At 41.4% G+C, this 20,402-nt stretch overlaps 1 protein-coding gene across 1 annotated transcript in view; it reads right to left on the bottom strand.

The window, feature by feature from the left end:
* DOCK8 (dedicator of cytokinesis 8) overlaps positions 1-20,402 on the bottom strand; it is a 330,991-nt gene that overhangs the window by 26,469 nt on the left and 284,120 nt on the right. Inside the window, 7 exon segments of the mRNA XM_043978441.1 lie at positions 844-975; positions 3,283-3,426; positions 8,043-8,235; positions 11,498-11,598; positions 14,026-14,184; positions 16,164-16,316; positions 19,028-19,162. Coding sequence (XP_043834376.1) covers positions 844-975; positions 3,283-3,426; positions 8,043-8,235; positions 11,498-11,598; positions 14,026-14,184; positions 16,164-16,316; positions 19,028-19,162 — 1,017 coding nt within the window.

Raw genomic sequence — 20,402 nt, 5'->3', positions numbered from 1 at the left:
TGATGCTTATAAAAGGAGCTTTGGAAATGACACAAAAGAAGTAGCTCTTGGTTAGAATTTCAATGAGGAATTCCTAAGGCTGGGGAAAATTTAGTTTAGCAGGGGCAGGGATGGGGAGGTGGCAGGAGCCAGTGCAGAGGACGGTTTAACCGAGGATGGCGTCACTCTGGGACTGAGCATTGTAGAGCATAGTTCTTGCTGAGGTGGAGGAGAGCAGCCATGGAGACTGGACCCTGAGCCTGATGGTCCCAAGGCAAGTTCCCATTGAAGCATTATGGGTGGGACAGAGGACTAGGGGCTCAGGGAAAGAGACAGTGGTTGATGCAGTTGAGGGGAGAAAACATTCCATTCCTAGAGAGGAAGTGCAGCTCCCCAATGAATGAATATACCTCTCTCCTTCTCTTCAAATTGGCACCCTGGGGCAAAGAACTGGTTGTCCCAGACTAGTTACAGCTCTTGTTCTTGATTACAATTCCAGGTCTGCTACTAATTCCTTGTCTTTGGGCATGACACTTTTCTTTTGGATCCCTAAGTTCTCTTGTAATGTGCTAATAGCCAAAGCACAATTTTCAGGTTTTCTTTGAACAACAGAATGAATTATATATTACATTAGCATCTAATTAGCCCACCTCCCCTCCTTTCACAACACTGGGTCCCATTTCATTTCTGTTCATTCATTGTTAGCCACATAACAAATTATGGAATACCATGTGAAGGAGAACTCCCTGGAAAAAAGAACGGAGGTAAATATCCAGGGGATGAGGATAGGGATGACCTTTGCTTCGGTATTTGTGACTAAATACAGGCCACAGGATACACTGGCAAGGGATCTGGCCCAGGTACCTTGCTTATGATGTTATCAAAAGCCTTCTGCAGTTTGTCATGAGTTGAGGTCAGCTTCCTGAAGTCCCGGTGAGCTTCTAGTATGGGGATGACCAACTTGTAGACCTCATTGACGGTTTCATATAATCCTCCCTTATTAAAATGAAAAACAAAATAAAAACATTAAAGATAATAGGACCTTTTAGAAGATCACTGTCAAACAATGCATTCCACAAATGGTGGTTTGTTATTGGCATCTTCACTGCCTTGCACGCCCAAATCTGTTTTCTGCTTAGTCCCTAATATATATATATATATATATTAATATAATATAATATATTAATTAATATTATATATATATACACATACACACACACATATATATTTTAACTTAAGGATGTGTATGTATGTTCTGACCTGTGATTTCACTGGTATAGAGGAACTCTTGGTGAAGAAACTCTACAAGTATAGAGAGTTAACTTATGAAACTTATAGTTTTAGAGAATTTCCCAGGGTACTGAAAAGTGAAATGAGCTGTCCTGTTTTAGACAGCCCGGATGCATCAGAAATGGCACTTAAAACCAAGCCTTCCTGTCTTCGGGGTCCTCTATTAACCTCCACTCATCCATTCCCTCCATCTCTCCTAGGAATTAGAGTGATAAGTACAGGCAGACTGGTACAGTGAAAAGCATGTTGGATTTGGTGTTGGAGGGCCTGGGTTAGAATTTTGGCTTTACTTTTTATTCTCTGGTATGACTCGGGCCATGGCCCTTCATCTCTCAAGGCCCCCATTCTTCATGAGTATGAGGAAGGAGATTGTGCTAGAGAGCCTCTAAGGTCCCTTCTAGCCTTGTCGACAATTCTGACACCATAAGTATTAAATATCCTACCTACTAATGATAGTTAGTGGGAGTCAGAAAACATCCAGGCTCCCATAAAGTAATAATGATAAAGGACATCAATTTGTAGTGTAAACAAGACCTAGAAATCCATGGAGAATCTACCAGTTTTTCTGGTTGGAAGTAGAGTATCCTTTGGGGAGAATTTTCATTTTGAGGGGAGATGGTGAGGAAAGAAGGTGAGGGGAAAAAAAGGAAACATTAAGAATGTTAAAAGGGGGCAGCTAGGTGGCACAATGGATAAAGCACCGGCCCTAGATTCAGGAGGACCTGAGTTCAAATCCGGCCTCAGACACTTGACACTTACTAGCTGTGTGACCCTGGGCAAGTCACTTAACCCTCATTGCCCTGCAAAACAAAACAAAACAAAAACAAAAACAAAAAGAATGTTAAAAAAAAAGGGGGGGGGCGGCTAGGTGGCGCAGTAGATAAAGCACCGGCCCTGGAGTCAGGAGTACCTGAGTTCAAATCCAGCCTCAGACACTTGACACTTACTAGCTGCGTGAGCCTGGGCAAGTCACTTAACCCCCATTGCCCCGCCAAAAAAAACAAAGTGTTAAAAAAAGAAAAAAGCCTCAGTTTTAGGGAGGAAATAGGGGTAAAAAGAAGGAACTTAAGGAAGTAAATTGTTGTGATTTAGTGTTGTTCAGTTGTGTCCTACTCTTTGTGACCCTATTTGGGGTTTTCTTGGCAAAGATACTGGAATGGTTTGCCATTTCTCTCTCCAGTTCATTTTACAGGAAACTGAGGCAAACAGGACTGAATGACTTGCCCAAGGGTCGCCCAGCTAGTAAGTGTCTGAGACCAGATTTGAACTCAGGAAAATGAGTCTTCCTGACTCTAGGCCTGGTACTCTTTCCACTGTGCCACCTTAGCTGCCCTGGTATATAAATAGGATCTGCTAAATTTAGTGAAGCATTAAAAATAATAGACATTGGTCAGTCATTGAGGGAGCTATTTTGGGACAGATGATAAATAATGGAGCTATCTTTCATAATGTTTAGATAATTTTCCTTTCCCTTGAATTCAAATGACTAAAATTGGTTTGCTGAAGGCCCACTGGGAGATGAATAGGGTGCTGGGAGGTTTCTATTTTGAAGTGCATCTATATACAGCCTAGGGAGGACCTCTTTGTTAGCAGAGAGACATACTGTACTACTTCCCTTTTCTTTTCTAGATGTTTTAATGATTCATCCCTAGCTTTTTTTCTTTCTTTCTTTCTTTTTTTTTTTTTTTGGCTTGACTAGGAAGAAAGGAAAGCCAGTATGGCTGTATAATATTCATTGTGCTGTTCTGGCAAATCACTTGACCTCTCCCTATGAAAAGGCAATAACAGTGAAACTGTCACACATAGAACATAATGTCATGTTATAACGATGGAAGGATTTCTAATTCCTTGCAGAAAGTAATTCTGGATACCCTTCTCCATAGCCTCTGGGATTTTTGGGAAGCACTCATCTCTGAGTTTATTACCAAGAAGCCATATTCCCTCAACTGATAACAATGTCTTCAAATTCTCAACATCAAGGCAGCCTTGGGGGTTCTTTCTTCTTCTACTCACCGTGCTAAAAAGCTCAGCAGCCTGTTCCAACAGCCCAACCAGGCCGCTCTCTGTGAAGTATCTCCCAGAACACACACCATCCTCATCAGGGGACAGGATGTCATCAGAGACCGCAGATTCTTCCAGAACATTGGAAGAGATATTCTGAAACAAAGCATAATATAAACCTGAGGGGCCAGTTGAGAGAAATCAAATCAAGTTAAGAGGCATTTATTAAGTGCCTACTATGTGCCTGGCACTGTGCTAAGTGCTGGAGATACAAGGAAAAGCAAAAACCAGTCCCTGCCCTCAAGGAACTCACAATCTAATGGGGGAGAGAACATGTAAACAACTAGATACCAATAAAATATAGACAGGATAAACCAGAGACAATCACAGAGGAGAGGATCTAGCATAAAGGGTGACCAGGAAAGGGTGTTTTTTTTTGTTTGTTTGTTTGTTTTAAGGGAGGTAAGATGTTAGTGTTTGGGGCCAGATGACATCTACCATCTCTTTTCATCTAAATCCATCACCTATGGAAGAGGTATGTAGGTGGGGTCACACAACCTGTGAGAGTTAAAAGGCAAAGGGGAACTAACAAGGCTGTAACCTGAGGCCCTATGCAGACTTGATTGACTTACCTTCTGATTTGGGGTAAGGACCTAGGTGGCACAACGGATAGAGGGTTGGGCTTGAAGTCAGGAAAAAGTGAGTTTGAATCTTGCCTCAGGCACTTCACTTAACCTCTCTCATCTTTAAAATGGGGATAATAATAGCACCCACCCCACAGGGTTGAGGTGTGGATCAAATGGGGTGACAGACTTTGCAAACCTGAAGGCTTTCTCTAAATCCGAGCTATTGTTATTATTATTATTGTTATTATTAATTATTCTAAGATACAGGTTGTCCCAAAAGGCTTAGTCTAGTTTTAAGCTGTTCTAAAACTGCACTGACTTTTTTTTTTTTTTGGCTGGGCAATGGGGGTTAAGTGACTTGCCCACGGTCACACAGCTAGTAAATATCAAGTGTCTGGGGCCATATTTGAACTCAGGTACTCCTGAATCCAGGGCCAGTGCTTTATCCACTGCGCCACCTGCAGTAAGACTTTTGAGACACTATATATTACCACCTTTTCCCTGGCTTCCAGTTGAATAGATATGATAATGCCTGGCAGTAATGATAAGGAATGCCACCCTTATGGAGTGTTGTGGTATTTAATTACATATAACTTACATTCATTCTCCTTCATTCTCTTTCAGTAAATTCTGTTTACTTGTAAACTCCTTGAGGGTTTTTGTATCCCTAGGGTTTAACACAATGCCTGGCTCATAGTAGATGCTTAACAAATACTGATTGATTTATTTTTACACATTTATCATTGAAACCACATAGTGGTTTAAGGATTCTCAGAAGATTTTTAGATACTTTCAATGCTGTCTTTAACCTGGCATGGCTTTTCTTTTTTCTGCTAAGTCCTGCCCAGTTTTCCTCTGATGCTTTCTCAAAATCAGAGGCAGCATAATCCTTAAGAGCTTGATATGGAGAGAATCTAGTGGCCCAAGAGAAAGGGTCTGTTTTCTTGCCCCACTTCCCGGGCCACAGCATCTGGTAAGGAGAAAACAGCTACAGGGACCAGAGCTGTGGCTGGAGGAAAGTCATTCTGGGAGCATTTTCCTAACCTTGGAAATCTGGAAGGAGCAGAAACTGCATGTAAGTCTATCTTCAGGTCCGCATTTGTGAAGTAAATATTGCACCCTGAAGCTCAGAATTCCAGAAAGCTCAGCTTTGTGGAATTTGATGGCCCTAAACTCTTTTTTTCCTCTACAGATTTTATTTAACTATAATTCATTTTCCTTGGCTGATAACTTATTCTGTTGGAACATAATGCATAAGAAAATCACCAGAACTCTTTGAGTGGAAAAAAAGAATGAGGTCACAAGTATCAATTGGAGGTGAACTTCTTCCTTTCTTCCTTCCTTCCTTCCTTCCTTCCTTCCTTCCTTCCTTCCTTCCTTCCTTCCTTCCTTCCTTCCTTCCTTCCTTCCTTCCTTTTCTTTCTTTCTTTCTTTCTAGGTGAATTTATTTCAAGGAAGTATTGGGAGTCTGTGATATGAAAAAGTCAAAGAGGTACGATGAACTAGAGCTACATTTCTTTGTCCTTTCTAGGACACGGGGGATCTTAGAACTAGAGTTCAAGTATCTCTAAAATGTAGAGGCATATAATTAGAAGACTGTAGAGTTACTACTCCAAGTTTCAGTTTCCTCATTTGTAAAATGGGAATGGGAAGACTTGTGCTACCTATCTTTGCTAGGAGGAACGTGCTTTGTAAGCCCTGCATAAAGAGAGTTATTTTTATCATCCTGGCTTATCTTCTTGTAAGGAAATTGTGAACTGAGAAAATTAATATGTGACTTATGGGCCAGATGCAGGATGTTAATTAATATTTACATGGAATGCTGAGGACTTGGCTAAGAGATACCAAAGAAGAGAAAGGAACATTGCAGTTGACTAAAATCTAACACAAGAAAGATATAATTTCACTTTAAAGTTGGAGTTTGCTGATGATTTTCTAGGAATTGCAAAAGTTATCTTGTTTAAAGTGCTCCCCCATAGTCCCATCACTCAGACTACCTTCTTAGAAAGGGGAAAAAGGATAATATGGGAAGAGGACATATCTAGGCCAATTATGTGATTTTTATGTTTATTCTGATTCAAAAATTGATGTGAAAATTTCATGCATTTTTGACAATTTGAAGGGGATAGGAGAGTTAAATAATTTAATTAAAAATATATATATTTCTGAGAAATTTCAGGTTTAGAAGGTAAAATCCAAGGAAGAATAATTAGGGACATGGTTGCTACCAAAATGTACAGCAGAATTAGTAGGAGAGTTCTAAAACCATTTGGGTCAATTAGGATCAGATAGTCAGACAACCTGTGAGCTTAGACAAATCTGATCTTTCCAGTTCCTCAGCGGTGAAGTGAAGATAACATAGCCTTATGAAACTGTGGTAGAAAACAATCCAGTCTACAAAGAACCCCAGGAAAAAAAAGAACTGGCATAAATAAGGACAATAAATGGCTCAGAGAATTATTGGCTAAAGAGAGATATACAAAGGAGTTACTGTAATCGTATTGTCTCTGGCTTCAGGGAGATTCCACTCTAAAGACTCTTTTAAGACAGAGTACATACAAAACAGGTTTTGTTTCTCCCCAATTCTATTAAAATACTCTGTAATAACAGGGCATGCCTGACCTTGAAGCAGCTGTGGCTCCTGGCCTGACCCAACTTTCAGGTGTGGCTGACAGTAACTGCTGCACTAATGAGACATAGGAAAACACTCTTCAGGTCCTCATAAATATTTCCCATGTCCAACTAGAAAGAGGGCTGGGTTTTACCTTCTGTTTTTTCTTCTCAGACCAGTTTGGCTTAAATTGAGTCTGAGGGCAAGTGGAAGGGGCAAGGGAAAAGGCATATAGGAAAATATTTCCCTAAAGTCTGAAAAACACTTCTGTAAGGGTAAGGATAATAAATTCTAAAATGTTGTTCATCTTTCATATTGAAGAGGACCAATGATATCTTGACTTGACTGTGAATGGGATTGAAGTGAGGCAGAGTTGCACAAAGTCATCAGCCAAGTCCAGTGACAAGACAAAAGTCAAGAAGACTGGGTGATGGCCTGGAATGCAGTGGACAGCCTTGGTGTCTTTGTTGTCTGGCCAAGCTCTAAGCACTCCACAGATGCCTTCTTGGTCACTGGAACAAATTATTCTCATCCTGCCATTCTGCCAGGGGATGTCTTAACATGCTTGGGGTAGACATCCCGTTAAATCATAGATGGGTTTTCTATCCTATAACAACTATTAACATTTATATGGTGTGTGTGTATAAATAATCTCATTCGATCCTCCTAACAACCTTGTGAAGCAGGTGTTATCATTGTCCCTATTTTACCAAAAAGGAAACCGAGGCACAGAGAGGTTAAGAAGCTTGCAAGTCACACAGTCACTTAGTGTCTCAGGCACGATTTGAAATCAGATCTCCTTGACTCCACAATCGTTAACGGTTTTTCCTTTGAAGCTGTATCATCATGTAGAGGTGACCATGGACTCTCAGAGAAGAATCCAGCTAAGCAAGCTTTAAAGGCTTGCAGTCAATCCTAGGACCAGGTTTTATGTATGTTCTTTAAGGACTGGCCATAGTGGATAGTTACAGGTCTGGAGTCAGAAAGACGTGAGTTCAAAGTCAGCCTTAGACACTTACTAGCTGTGTGACCTCAGGAAAGTTATTTTAACTCTGCCTCAGTTTCCTCATCTGTAAAATGAGTTGGAGAAGGAAATAACAAACCACTTCAGTATCTTTGTTAAGAAAACCCCCAAAAGGGGGTCATGGAGAGTCGGACATGACTGAAAACAACTGAATAACAACAAATTTGGAGAGGCCTAATACCAATAGGGCTGGCTACCAGGTGCTGAATTCTTTTTGGCCACAGCAACCTGTAAATGTTGTCTACCAAGGCACAAAAAGGGCCACAATCTGCTTCCCCACCTGGAGAATGCCAAACACCTATAAAATCACAAATCTTTAAGGACTAAGAAGTGAAGAAGTCGACTATGTATTTATAACTCAATAGAAAAGAAAAGAAAACCAATTCATTCAGGAAAACCATGGGCTCCATTTCCCATTTGTAAATGATTGGAACTCCTAAGCGATAGGAGGGTGAAACTGTGGAAGACACTATCAAAGTGCACCAGGCTAAGAGGCAGATGGGATGTGTACCTGGAAGCTCACGCTTCCCACAGGCAGGTAGCAGTGGTCCTCCAGCATGCTTAGGTACTCAGCCACCAGGGCAGCTGCATGCACCAGGCACATGGCTGCTTCTGTGTAGCATTTCTTCTTGGAGTGTTTTTCAGCCATATTCTGAAGCCAGGTCAGTCTCAGATCAGGAGATGTCTGATATCCCTTGGCAATTCTGAAGATAGATAGAGGGGAAAATGGTTTTGCCAGTAAGAAGACAGATGTTTCCAGTTCTTTCCACATGCATTGTTCTTTTTTCTTTGCCAAGAATTTTCCAAATGAATCCAGGAAATGAGAGAAGAAACAACCAGCACTCCAGTTGACTTATGCGCGTGTGCGTGTGTGTGTGTGTGTGTACACATTAGACTCTAAGAAATGTAATCTTGAAAAAGTCAGACTGGAGAAAAGACCTTGCTGAGACTGGTTTTACTTACATTCCTTCCTTCCTTGTCCTTCTCTCAGCAGAAGACAAATGTATTGACACACTCATTTTGACCCTGGCTTTGTCACAAAAACACTCCAATGGCCGGAGGTATCAAACACGCACCTCACAGTAAGGCACACCCAATGGTGGCCCAAACCAGATTAAGGTGTAATTAGGAAATATTTGACAAAATAAATAAAAATCTAATAAAAAATAACATTATATTTTAAAACCAAGTCACTATGTGGCTAACAGGGATCCTTATGATTTAGCGGCACCTTCTCCTTTCTTTGACACTATGCCCTATTATGCCCTAGAGCATAATATGGTCCCCCATGGACAAAGGCTGCATAATTAAGCTCTAAACATAGAAAAGTGTGATATATGATATAAAATTATTGTTTCTGTGTATAGTTGGATCAAAGTGACACACTGCCAATTTGATGTCTGTAATCTCTTGCATCATCTCCTCTCTTGCTGTAGCCTTTTAACAGGTCTTCCCACTTCAAGTCTCTCCACACTCTTAATCCAACTAAAAAATGCTTCCAGGTTAATTTTCCCATCGCACAGGTCTGAACTGTGTCATTTAACTACTTAAAGATCCTCAATAGCTCATCAAGGCCTCCTGACTAGACTTCAAACTCTTCAGCCTGAAGTCAGTTTTATGTGCACTGTGTCCTTGGCAAATTGAAGGACAGTGACACATTCTGTGCTTTCCCATTGCTCTGTCTTAGTGCCTTGTGACTGGAATGCCTTACCCTACCCCCTTCCCATCTCTGTCTGTAGGCATACTTCCTTTAAGATCCAGTTCAGTTCAGGGGGCAGCTAGGTGGCACAGGAGATAAAACACCGGCCCTGGATTCAGGAGGATCTGAGTTCAAATCCGGCCTCAGACACTTGACACTTACTAGCTGTGTGACCCTGGGCAAGTCACTTACTTAACCCTCATGCCCCGTAAAAAAAAAAAAAGATCCAGTTCAAACATCGCCTCTACCATGAAGTCTTCCCTGATCCTTTTAGCTGGAAAGATCCCTCCCTGCTTTGATCCCCAAGCACCTCATATTCCATCTAAGCCCTTAGCATATTCTAATATTCTGTATTACCTGTCAGCTACGTGAATTTATTATATTTATGTGACAGGCAGTATCACTTAGTGGATAGGAAACCAGCCTTGGATGGAGTCAGGAAGGCTTGCTGAGTTTTACCTCTAACATACACTTGGTTTCATGACCCTGGACTTAACTTCCCAGTGCTTTAGGCAACTCTTTAAGATTATAAATTGGACAAAAAACACAGACCAGCATCCACAGAGGGAGTATCTAATCTTGGAGGTCCCTGTATCAGTGTAATCATTGGACTAATCCCTATCCCTTCCTTTATTTATCTTATTAAATCATAAGCTCTTTCCAGTTATACACTATATCCTACTTATTTTTCTATCTCTCCCAGTACCAGGCACCATACTTTGTATGTAAATTTTTTTTTGGTCTGGACCTGTGATTTTATCAAGGAACTTGAAGGCCTCAGTAAGCAGTGCTGATAAAGACAAGGTTAAAATCTTCACATCTCTGGCCAATGGTCACTGTGTGACCATGGGCAAATTCCTTTAACTTTCAGTGTCCCAGGCAACTTTCTATGATGCAAGTTAGAGGTATCTGCATTATACATTGCATATGGCATCCCAGATTCAAATGCCAATCTCTGCCATTTATTTTCTATGTGACCTTAGATATGTTACTTTACCTTCCTAGGCCTCAGTTTCTTCATCTAAAAAAAAGATAGGGTTGAACTGAGAGACGCCCAGGTGTATTTCAGCTCTAAATCTATAGTCTTGAGATCCTAGCAGGTCCTTATTAAGTGTTTTCAGAATGTGGGATAGAATATACCAAATAACTAATATGGAAGATGATGTTATCTCTTTAACACATCATGAAATATAAAAAAGGTGCTTTTTACTTTAGGCAGACTTTGTTTTTCATTAGATAAATATTCTGAAAAGCTGGATGAAAATTTCATTTTTAAAAAATTGATGTTAAAATTTTGTTTTTACATATATTTTGGAAAATAAAATTCTATTCAGAATAAAAAAAAATGGAATCATGGGGCAGCTAGGTGGTGCAGTGGATAAAGCACTGGCCCTGGATTCAGGAGGACCTGAGTTCAAATCCGGCCTCAGACACTTGACACTTAGCTATGTGACCCTGGGCAAGTCACTTAACCCTCATTGCGCCACAAAAAACCAAAACCAAAAAACCAAAACAAAACCCACCTAAAAAATGGAAACATGCTGACTCCTAGGGAAGTTTATTTATAGAATTAAACCACATGGCTAATCTAGTTTTGTAAAACAAAGTCACTTTTATTTATTGTTTTGTAAGTTATTGGTTTTTACTGTGGCTTTATTTGGTATATAGAACTATTGAGGAAACTCCTTTTACCACAGCTAATTAGCTGAGCAACCTACAATCTTAGAGTTGCCTGAGGTACTGAGAGGTTAAGACACTTGCCAGTGGTCACTCAGCCAGTCCATGTGAGAAGCAGGGTGAAGTGACTCTAAGGCTTGCTTGCTTGCCACAGTGCCACTCTTTCTTTCTTTGCAAAGTTAAAATTTTAAAAGGACAGTGCACCTGTAAATTGAATCCCTAAATTTCTTGTTACTGAAATTTTTCTTCATTTATTCCCAAATTTGCTGATGTATAGCAACATGATGTAAAAAAAAAAAGAGAGCTGTGTTAGATTTATTAGTGACATAATGCAGTGTATCAGAGCACTAGACTTGATTTCAGGAAAACCTAAGTGTGAAGCCAGTGTTACACACTAATTAACTGTGTGACTCTGACCAAGTCACTTAACCTCTTAAAATGGGCCTTGGTTTCCTCATCTGTAACATCAAAGGATCAGGTCATAGTTTGACCTTTATGCTGGTCCCTTCCAACTTAAAATATACAAGCCTGTGATCCTATAAATCCCGAGTACGCAGAGTCCCCTTTTCATTTGACTGGAATGCTTTTACCTATACATGAGATCCATAAGCATCTCTGGATCTTCCTGAAACTCTCTCATTTTCACCGTGTCTGACAAAATGCTGTTGAGGTTGCAGAGAAGTTCTTCTACCTGCAGTAGGAACAATATCAAAACAGTTCTCAGAAGTCTCACCACAGCCCCAGGCCTGGGTACTTATCGACTTTGTGAGGGACAAACATTCCATGAACGTTTGCATTAGGTTGGCTTAAGTTTTATTGCAGTGACATGGAAACTAGATACTTGGGAAGGGAAGAAGTAGAACATCCATTAAAGAAAGAATCTGACTTGGAAAATAAAATGCCCATAAAACTTACTACCCACAAAGGGACTTTGAGTCGATAGCAAGTGATAGCTTGTTAGATTTTCTACCTACCATTAATTATAGGTGATGGTGAAAGAGAAAAACAAAACAAAAAAACAGGATCACTCTCTCCTACGTCATTCAGCAAACTTAATAAGCTGTCCTTGAGTCTTGTTAAGACAATGGCCCAAGGAACCTCCTTGATTCCGCTGACACCATTCCCAGTCATTGAAATTCTCTTTCCTTCTCCTTCTCCTTTCCTCCTCCACTATGTTTTCTTTTTTTTTCTTTTTCTTTTTTTAGTGAGGCAGTTGGGGTTAAGTGACTTGCCCAGGGTCACACAGCTAGTAAGTGTTAAGTGTCTGAGGTTGGATTTGAACTCAGGTCCTCCTGAATCCAGGGCTGGTGCTTTATCCACTGTGCCACCTAGCTGCCCCTATGTTTTCTATTAAACACCAAGCCATCTTTTAAGAAGAGGCTTTAGTAGCAAGAACTTTGAGTTAGGAGGGACTTGGGATTGACTCCTGGTATGATATTCATTGTTTGTATAACTATGGGTATGGGCAAGTTACTTAACTTGTAGACAAGTTACTGATCTCCACTTTCTTTATTTGTAAAATAGGGGTGATGATACCTGTACTACCCAGCGCTTAGGATTGTAAAAAAAGTGCTTTGTAGCCTTTATGTGCAATATAAGGGAATTATTATGATTCTCCCTCCAGTTGGAAATGATCTTTTCTTTCTCACATTTTACATAGTATTCTGTACTATTCTAGACTGCATTTGCACCATTATGTAGCTATTACATACTCCCACCAATACTGTATTCCTGAAAGTCTGCAAAATTCTTGAGCGCAGGACTGTGTCCAAGTTACCTTTGCATATCTCTTTGCTTAGTGTTATATACATAGAAGGTTACTGAATGTTGAAAATAAACTGCTAGCCATGGCATGAGACAAGTGATATTTTTAACAGTGGACTATTCCAGGCACACTGCTAAATGATCAAGAGCAGGCAGTGGGATGGGGCTGTGAATGTTACAGTCTCACAAGCAACCCCCTGGATATACTTATTTTTCTAGGACTTCCAATTACTCTTAAGTCCATTCATGAAGGTCCAACGAAGTAGTCTAAGGGAAGTTACAAGAGCCACCTTTATGAGGTCATTTGAGGCCCAGTGGAAAGTCTACTGGCTCTGAAGCCCAAATAGGTTGCATAGAATTTCAATCACTAATTACTCCAAAGAGATTCTGAGTAATTTTTTGAAGGTCTGAGTTAAAATGTGAATTGGTTATTTTGGGATGATGTGATATAATAGGTCCCATTAACACCTGAGTCAGAATATATTGGTCTCATTTGTTTGAAGAAAGTAGGACCCTGAGAGACTGGGATGGAAAAGATTTGTTGAAGGGTAAGAAAAATGCACAGGACAGTGTCAGGAAGGGAAGTTGGTGCTGCTTATAATAATATGCTGCCTTGGCACTGGTAGGAGGGAGCGATACCAAAAAGAGAGCAGGCCACTAAAAAGGCTCTCAGGATGGGGGGGGGGGCGGGATGCAGTTAGGTGGTGCAGTGGATAAAGCATTGGCCCTGGATTCAGGAGGACCTGAGTTCATATCTGGCCTCAGACACGACACTTGCTAGCTGTGTGACCCTGGGCAAGTCACTTAACCCTCATTGCCCCCCCCCCAAAAAAAAGGCTCTGGGAGATGTTACAAGGGAAGGTTTTTATTTGGGGATAGGGGGAGGGATTTATGGGTGAGTAGCAATAGTGATGCAAAAAATAAGAAGAAAAAAGAAAAGGATGTCACTAGAACATTGAAAAAATACATACACAGAAGAGAGTAAAGGGGAGATCAGCAGGGGACATGTAAGCAGGGACAGATTTGGTACTATCATGTTGAGCAAAACTCTCAGACCACGTGTAGTAGAATTTCATAGTTTTATATACAATGAACTCTTTTTCTGTTTTTTTTTTGTAATTTAAATATTCACGTCTTTTGCATTAATAAGAAAGAAAATTTGTTAAAGAGGTGGGGGAGGGTACAGAAACACACCACCTCCTTTTTAATAGTACCTAGCACTTCTTTATAAATGGCTCCACTTCACTTTCTTAGGCCTCAGTTCCTCATTTATTGAATGATAGAGCTGGACAAGACGACCCTGGAGATCCTTTCAAGCTTTACATCTATAATCCATTGAACTCTTGAGCCTAACCTGGGCAGGAAAAGGAGTTGCCTGCATAGCTGTATCCTCTTCTGCATATGCCAAGATGGTTCGTAAGGATTTTCTCAAGTATTCCTCATTAAAATCTGATGCTTTGCCAACCAAAGAAGCCAGGGACATTGTTACTTGCATCTTCACTCTTGCAAAATTCTTTACCGGAAAAATAATCAGAAAACAGTTTATTAGATAGTACTCTATTATTATATATAGGTATTAGAATCACAAATTGGCTAAAAAACATCAATTTTCAATCTTTGCCTCATGGCATTATCTTAATATTTTTCCTTTTCTTTCAATTGAATGTTGTAAAAGAAAAAAACACCCAAAAAACCCAACCTACAACCCTAAACAGTACACAAGGAGATTAATGTTAAGATTTAAATAGATACTACACCCTGTGCCTTTGTCAATTTTCCTTCTAATTTTAAAACATATTGCAGATTGGATTCTAGTTCTAGCTTTTCCCTTGTTTGCTTATGTGACCTCACTTTTCTTAACTGTAAAGATGTAAATGTTTCATTAGAAGTAATGCAGTTCCTACTAGCTGTGTGACCCTGGGCAAATCACTTAACCCTCATTGCTCTGCAAAAGAGAAAAAAAAAAGTAATGCAGTTGGGGGCAGCTAGGTGGTGCAGTGAATAAAACACTGGCCCTGGATTCAGGAGGACCTGAGTTCAAATCCGGCCTCAGACACTTGACACTTACTAGCTGTGTGACCCTAGGTAAGTCACTTAACCCTCATTGCCATGCCAAAAAAAAAAGTAATGCAGTCTGCTGGAAAGGATATTAGTTTCAGAACTGCCAGTTATCACCTGCATGACCTTGGGTAAGTGCCTTACCCTCCTTGCCCTCAGTTTCCTCAACTTCAAAATCAATCAACCCACCAATAGATATTGATTAAACATTTACTAGTCCCAGGCAGTCTGCTAAGTGCTGAGGATACAAAGATGAGAAAATACTCTTTGCTTTAAAGGGATTTATATTACAATGGGGGAGAAAATGGGAAAATGAGATTTGATGACTGCTAAAGAGTGCCTCCATCTTGAAATTTATGATCCCATGATTATTGTTCTAAGGTCCTTCTGAGTTCTAAAATGCCAATAGTTATAAACAGTAGGTTGGGCAAATGTCTATCAAGTTAGGGCACAGGACTGAGCCTTTGATGATCAGACAGTTTTTCCTTTGTGTAAATGTGCAGAGAAGGGAAGCATGGTACTTCTATGACCATGACATTTGGAGCTTGGTCATTTCCCTACAGCTCCTCTGAAAAAGCATATTTGGAGCATCCTGGTCACTTGGGTTGAGTACCCAAATATTCTCAGAGCTAGTCATCCAGTAAAATGTAAGCTCCTTGAGGTCAGGGGTAGCTTACTTTTAAATTTGTGTCTTCAGCACCCAGGACAGTGCCAGGCACATAGTAGGTTCATGATAAATATTTATTGATAGGTTGATTGATAGCTATCCCCGTGTTTCCGAAGCCCTTTTCTAGTCCTTCTTAGGACCACCTGTTTTCTGATTTAACATAAATTACGCTTTAATACCACCCCCCTACACAAGAAGCCTTCCAAAGAGATGGACCCAAAATGGAACACAATCAGTGGGCTGAGCATTACTGTTCTGTGGTAAAGCTGGACTTGAAGGGCTGACACATTGTTGGCATGCGTATCTCTTTCAAAAGCTTAAGTCCACTGCTGTAAATCTGTCTCATAATGACCAAGGATAATTCAGAGTGGATGAGCAACTGTTCTATATTCTTCATGCTCTCGGTGGCAGAGTACATTCATTCTTTGACTTCACTGATGGGAGATATTCATTGCAATTTGAATGCATGAACGCATTCACTCCATAACAGAATGAACTACCCTAGAAGCTACCATGCCCTTGAGAACCTTGCTGCTTTCCTCCTGGCAAACATTAAACTCACCTCGTTTTAGGTGATAGGCACAGTTGTTTCTGTTTCTCATAGCTGAGGACAGAGTCCACTTTCAAAGCTCCAAGTATCTACCTTATTTGCCCCTTGACTAATGAATGAATGCCTTGGTCTGACTCCCTTCTAAGTCCTGGCAGGGCAAACGTGGAGTGGGTTCCCCCTCCCCAATCTCACTCTCGCTGGGCCTAAGGTTTCTTACACTGGTGGCACCAAAGCTAAATCTCATGAGTAGGTAGAGGGTTGCACAGGCTTGACTCCGCGTGATGTGGATGCTGCTGCTGCAGTGATGCAATACTCGTTGGCACAGGTCAGCACACTGCTCCACCTCCTCCTCAAACAGCAGGTCTCCAAACTAGGAGAGAGAGTAGAGACCATTACACCCCACTCCTCGATTTCCAACACACACACACACACACACACACACACACACACACACACACACACACACACACACTGGGGGAGGGGCCTGAGGAAATATGCAGATGTTGACTTGGAAAAGAAAAACCATCCAGGCAGTTAATCTATTGCTTCACACGATAATGAGACACTTGACTCAGAAGATGGATTTCAGCAACGGGGTATACTTAGGGTTTAATTGTGAATTGTGTAACTGCTGTGAGGGCCACCTTAACTAAGCCAACTCATGGGCTAGATCCCATCTGTCAGAAAGTTACAAATTAGAAGGCAGTGGCCCCCTTGCTCCATATCCACCAAAGCCCATTGAAAATGTTTGGCTACCAGTGAGGAGATCATCCAGGGGGAAACAAGCAACAGTTTTTGTTTTTTTTCAGTGAGGCAATGGGGGTTAAGTGACTTGCCCAGGGTCACACAGCTAGCAAGTGTTAAGTGTCTGAGGCCGGATTTGAACTCAGGTCCTCCTGACTCCAGGGCCGGTGCTCTATCCACTGTACCACCTAGCTACCCCCAAGCAACAGTTTTAAGATAACTGCTGGAGTCATATGCTGCAAAGTATGTGCAGTAAGCAGTCTGTAGTTATATTCCTGGGGCTATGATAAACTGACTTCTGAAGCCTTGGGGCTTGTCAGAGCATTAGGGTTTGCAGGATTTAATGACAAGTGACATATATTGCCCAGATAACTAGGACACCCAGGAGCTGCCATGTATGGAGCTCAGAAGAATTTTCTTCCCTACTTTTGCCACTGTGGGATCAACTGGTATGAGGCATAGTCGATTGCTCTTTCATTTAGAGGTGCCATAAAAGAGAAAGGTTATTGGTGTCAGAGTGGTTCAATGGTAGGCTGAGACCAGTTTTGGTGGCTAGCGGTGATAGAATTTTGATGAGTCATCCCAAAGAGGGAAGGAAGAAGGTCTAGAATAGGAGGGAAGGTATGGTATAGTATTTGGTAGTGTACATAATGCCTGTCCTTGGGTTTCCTCCCCTTGTTATCATCCTTTTATTCCTTTTTTTTTTTTTAAAGACTGGGTCTTCTCTCCCAGTGTAGAAGGACCAAGGCTACTCACAAGGCCGATCCCACTACTCATTGCCACAGGGGCATTGACCTTCTCTGGTTCCTACCTGGGCCAGTTAGCCCCCTCCTTCAGCAATCTTGTGGACCCCTGCTCCTGGAGGCTGTTAAGGGCTATTGTTCCCATTGCAGCACAGAACACCTAAATTTAAGAGATCCTCCTGCTTCAACCGCTCAGGAACAGTGATTACAGGTACGGGCCATCAACACTTGGTCCCTTGTGTCATTCTTTATGGTATCTGAAGTGTTTGCAGGAGTTTGGATTGGTCTGGGTCTGTGGCCTGTTTTTTCCATGCACAGCATGCAGTGACACAAAAGCATGCAGTGACGAACCCAGGGAGTTAGATTCAGCTTTGCTGTTGTCCACTTATTTAGTCGTGTCCAGCTCTTCATGACCCCATGGACCATAGCATGCCAATACTAGGCATAGGGTTTTCTTGGCAAAGATACTGGAGTAGTTTGCCATTGCCTTCTCCATCTTATTTTTTTTTTCTTTTTCTTTTTTTAGTGAGGCAATTGAGGTTAAGTGACTTGCCCAAGGTCACACAGTTAGTAAGTGTTAAGTGTCTGAGGCCGGATTTGAACTCAGGTACTCCTGACTCCAGGGCCGGTGCTCTATCTACTGTGCCACCTAGCTGCCCCCCATCTTATTTTACAGATGAGGAAACTAAGGTCAACAGGGTTAAATGACTTGCCTAGGGTCACGTAGATAGTAAGTGTCTGAGGCTAAATTTTAACGCAGACCTTCCTGAGTCCAGACCTGGTGCTCTGCACCCACCTAGCTGCCCTATTTTCCTAAATTCTTTTGCTAATATTCAAAGCTAGGTGGTGCAGTGTATACGCTGTTGAGCCTGGAGACAGGAAGCCCTGAGCTCCAATCTGGTCTCAGACACTTACTAGCTCTGTGACCCTGGTCAAATCACTTTGCCTCGGTTTTCTCATCTTTAAAATGAGCTGGAGAAGGAAAAGGCAAACTACTCCAGTATTATTGCCAAAAAACCCCACCAAATTGGGTCACAAAGAATCAGACATGACTGAAATGACTCAACAACAACAACAACATTTAGGAAAAAGATATGTGGCAAAACTGTATCTCAAGCAAAAGGCTTGTTGTTGGCTCTTTGCCCACATGAAAGTCTGGTTCTAAGATCCCCAGCCATTCTAGATTTCTTGAGACTATTCCAAGTTTTAAATGCAGCCATTAGGGGGCAGTTAGGTGGCGCAGTGGATAAAGCACCAGCCCTGGATTCAGGAGGACCTGAGTTCAAATCCAGCCTCAGACACTTGACACTTACTAGCTGTGTGACCCTGGGCAAGTCACTTAACCCCCATTGCCCCGCAAAACCCCCAAAAAACCCAAAAATAAACAAACAAAAATAAATGGAGCCATTAGGCTTCCTCCTCCTCCACCCTGATAATCAATTCACCATGAACACAGACAGAGATGTCTCTATGTGTGCTCCTTTACATTCTGTCACTTCATCTGCCCTTTAGGAGTCTTTCCCACTGTAGACAGGATGCTGCAGGCCAGAGAAACTCATTAAGAAAGAAAACAAAGAACAGGGCCGAAGTTTACCTTGGCAATGAGAGCTCGGAGTGTGGCGAAGCAGTGAGTCAAGTAGGTGGTGCTCTGGTCACAGCTCAGGGAGTTCACCAAGACCCTCAGGACCCCTCCCAGCAGGCTGTCTTTGCAGTCCAGGGCAGAGCTGGCCTATGTGCACAGAATAAAAATGGTGTAAAGAACACATCCTCATGTAGAGGTGTACAAAGTGCTTTCTAGCCATGATCTCATTTCTCTCTTCACATCTAGCCTGTGACGTAGGCAAAGAGTCCCATTTTACAGATTAGAATTTAGGCAATGAGTCCCCTTTTATAGGTAAAGATTTAGGCAATGAGTCCTATTTTAAAGATAAGTTTCAGAGAAGTTCAGTGGCTTGCTCAAAGACATACAAATAATAAGTAGCAGAGCACGGCTACCTATATGGACTTAAATCAAGCCCCTGACACTGTGTCAAAAGACAGCAGGACCCCAGAGACTCCTAACACATCAAAAGCTAACAATTCTACCTCCCATATTCTCAGGACTAGCCTGCTTTATATTGTGCCCCAACAAGGTCCAAAATGTCCCCTTAAGGATGCTGTCAGGGGGTACAGCACCAGGTCCCAAGTTCTTAAACTCTCCAATTAATTCATGATGTAAATTCCATTCTGTGGTCTCAAGTAAGGCTTTGCAAAGTACCTCGCCCCATCCCTATCTAAAGGCCCCAGCCTCCAGAAGTGTCCTAAATAATAAACATCACACATATTCCTATGGCCTTATAACACTTTTCACACTGACTTTCACATTCTCTTTTTACAAAAAGCCAGTGAAGGAGGCAGTACAGGGATAAATGTTCCCACTTCATAGATGAAGAAACTGAATCCCAGAGAGGTTAGATTTCTTTTTTAGGGTCACACAGCTAATGAGTGCAGAGCCAAGACTCAAACTCAGGTTTCCTGACTCAGAAACAGGCACCATTCCCAAGTTCTGGGGGACCCTGAGTACAGCAGGGGCTGTTGGATGGCATTGATGCTTCTTTGGAGAATCTTAGTTTTCCAAAGTGAATGGGACATAGAATCTATTGGATAGTTCAAGATAACAACAACAACAATAATGGTAACTAACTTTTATCTTTTTTGTTGTTTAGTCCTTTCAGTCATATTGGACTCTTTGTGACTCCGTTTGGGGTTTTCTTGGCACAGATACTGGAGGGGTTTGCTATTTCTTTCTCTGGATCGTTTTACAGACGAGGAAACTGAGGAAACAGGGAATGTCTGAGGCTATATTTACATTCAAAGATGAGTCTTCCTGACTCCAGGCCCAATGCTCTATCCACTGTACCATCTAGCTTCCCCATGATATAAATAATAAGGCACCATAGGCATACATTTCTTTCAGCTCTTTTTAGAAA

The sequence above is a fragment of the Dromiciops gliroides genome, chromosome 1 (genome assembly GCF_019393635.1).
Source record: "Dromiciops gliroides isolate mDroGli1 chromosome 1, mDroGli1.pri, whole genome shotgun sequence".
In the NCBI taxonomy this organism is placed as follows: Eukaryota; Metazoa; Chordata; class Mammalia; order Microbiotheria; family Microbiotheriidae; genus Dromiciops; species Dromiciops gliroides.
Note: the sequence above shows the minus strand (reverse complement) of the source record. Positions and strands in the feature narration are given on the sequence as shown.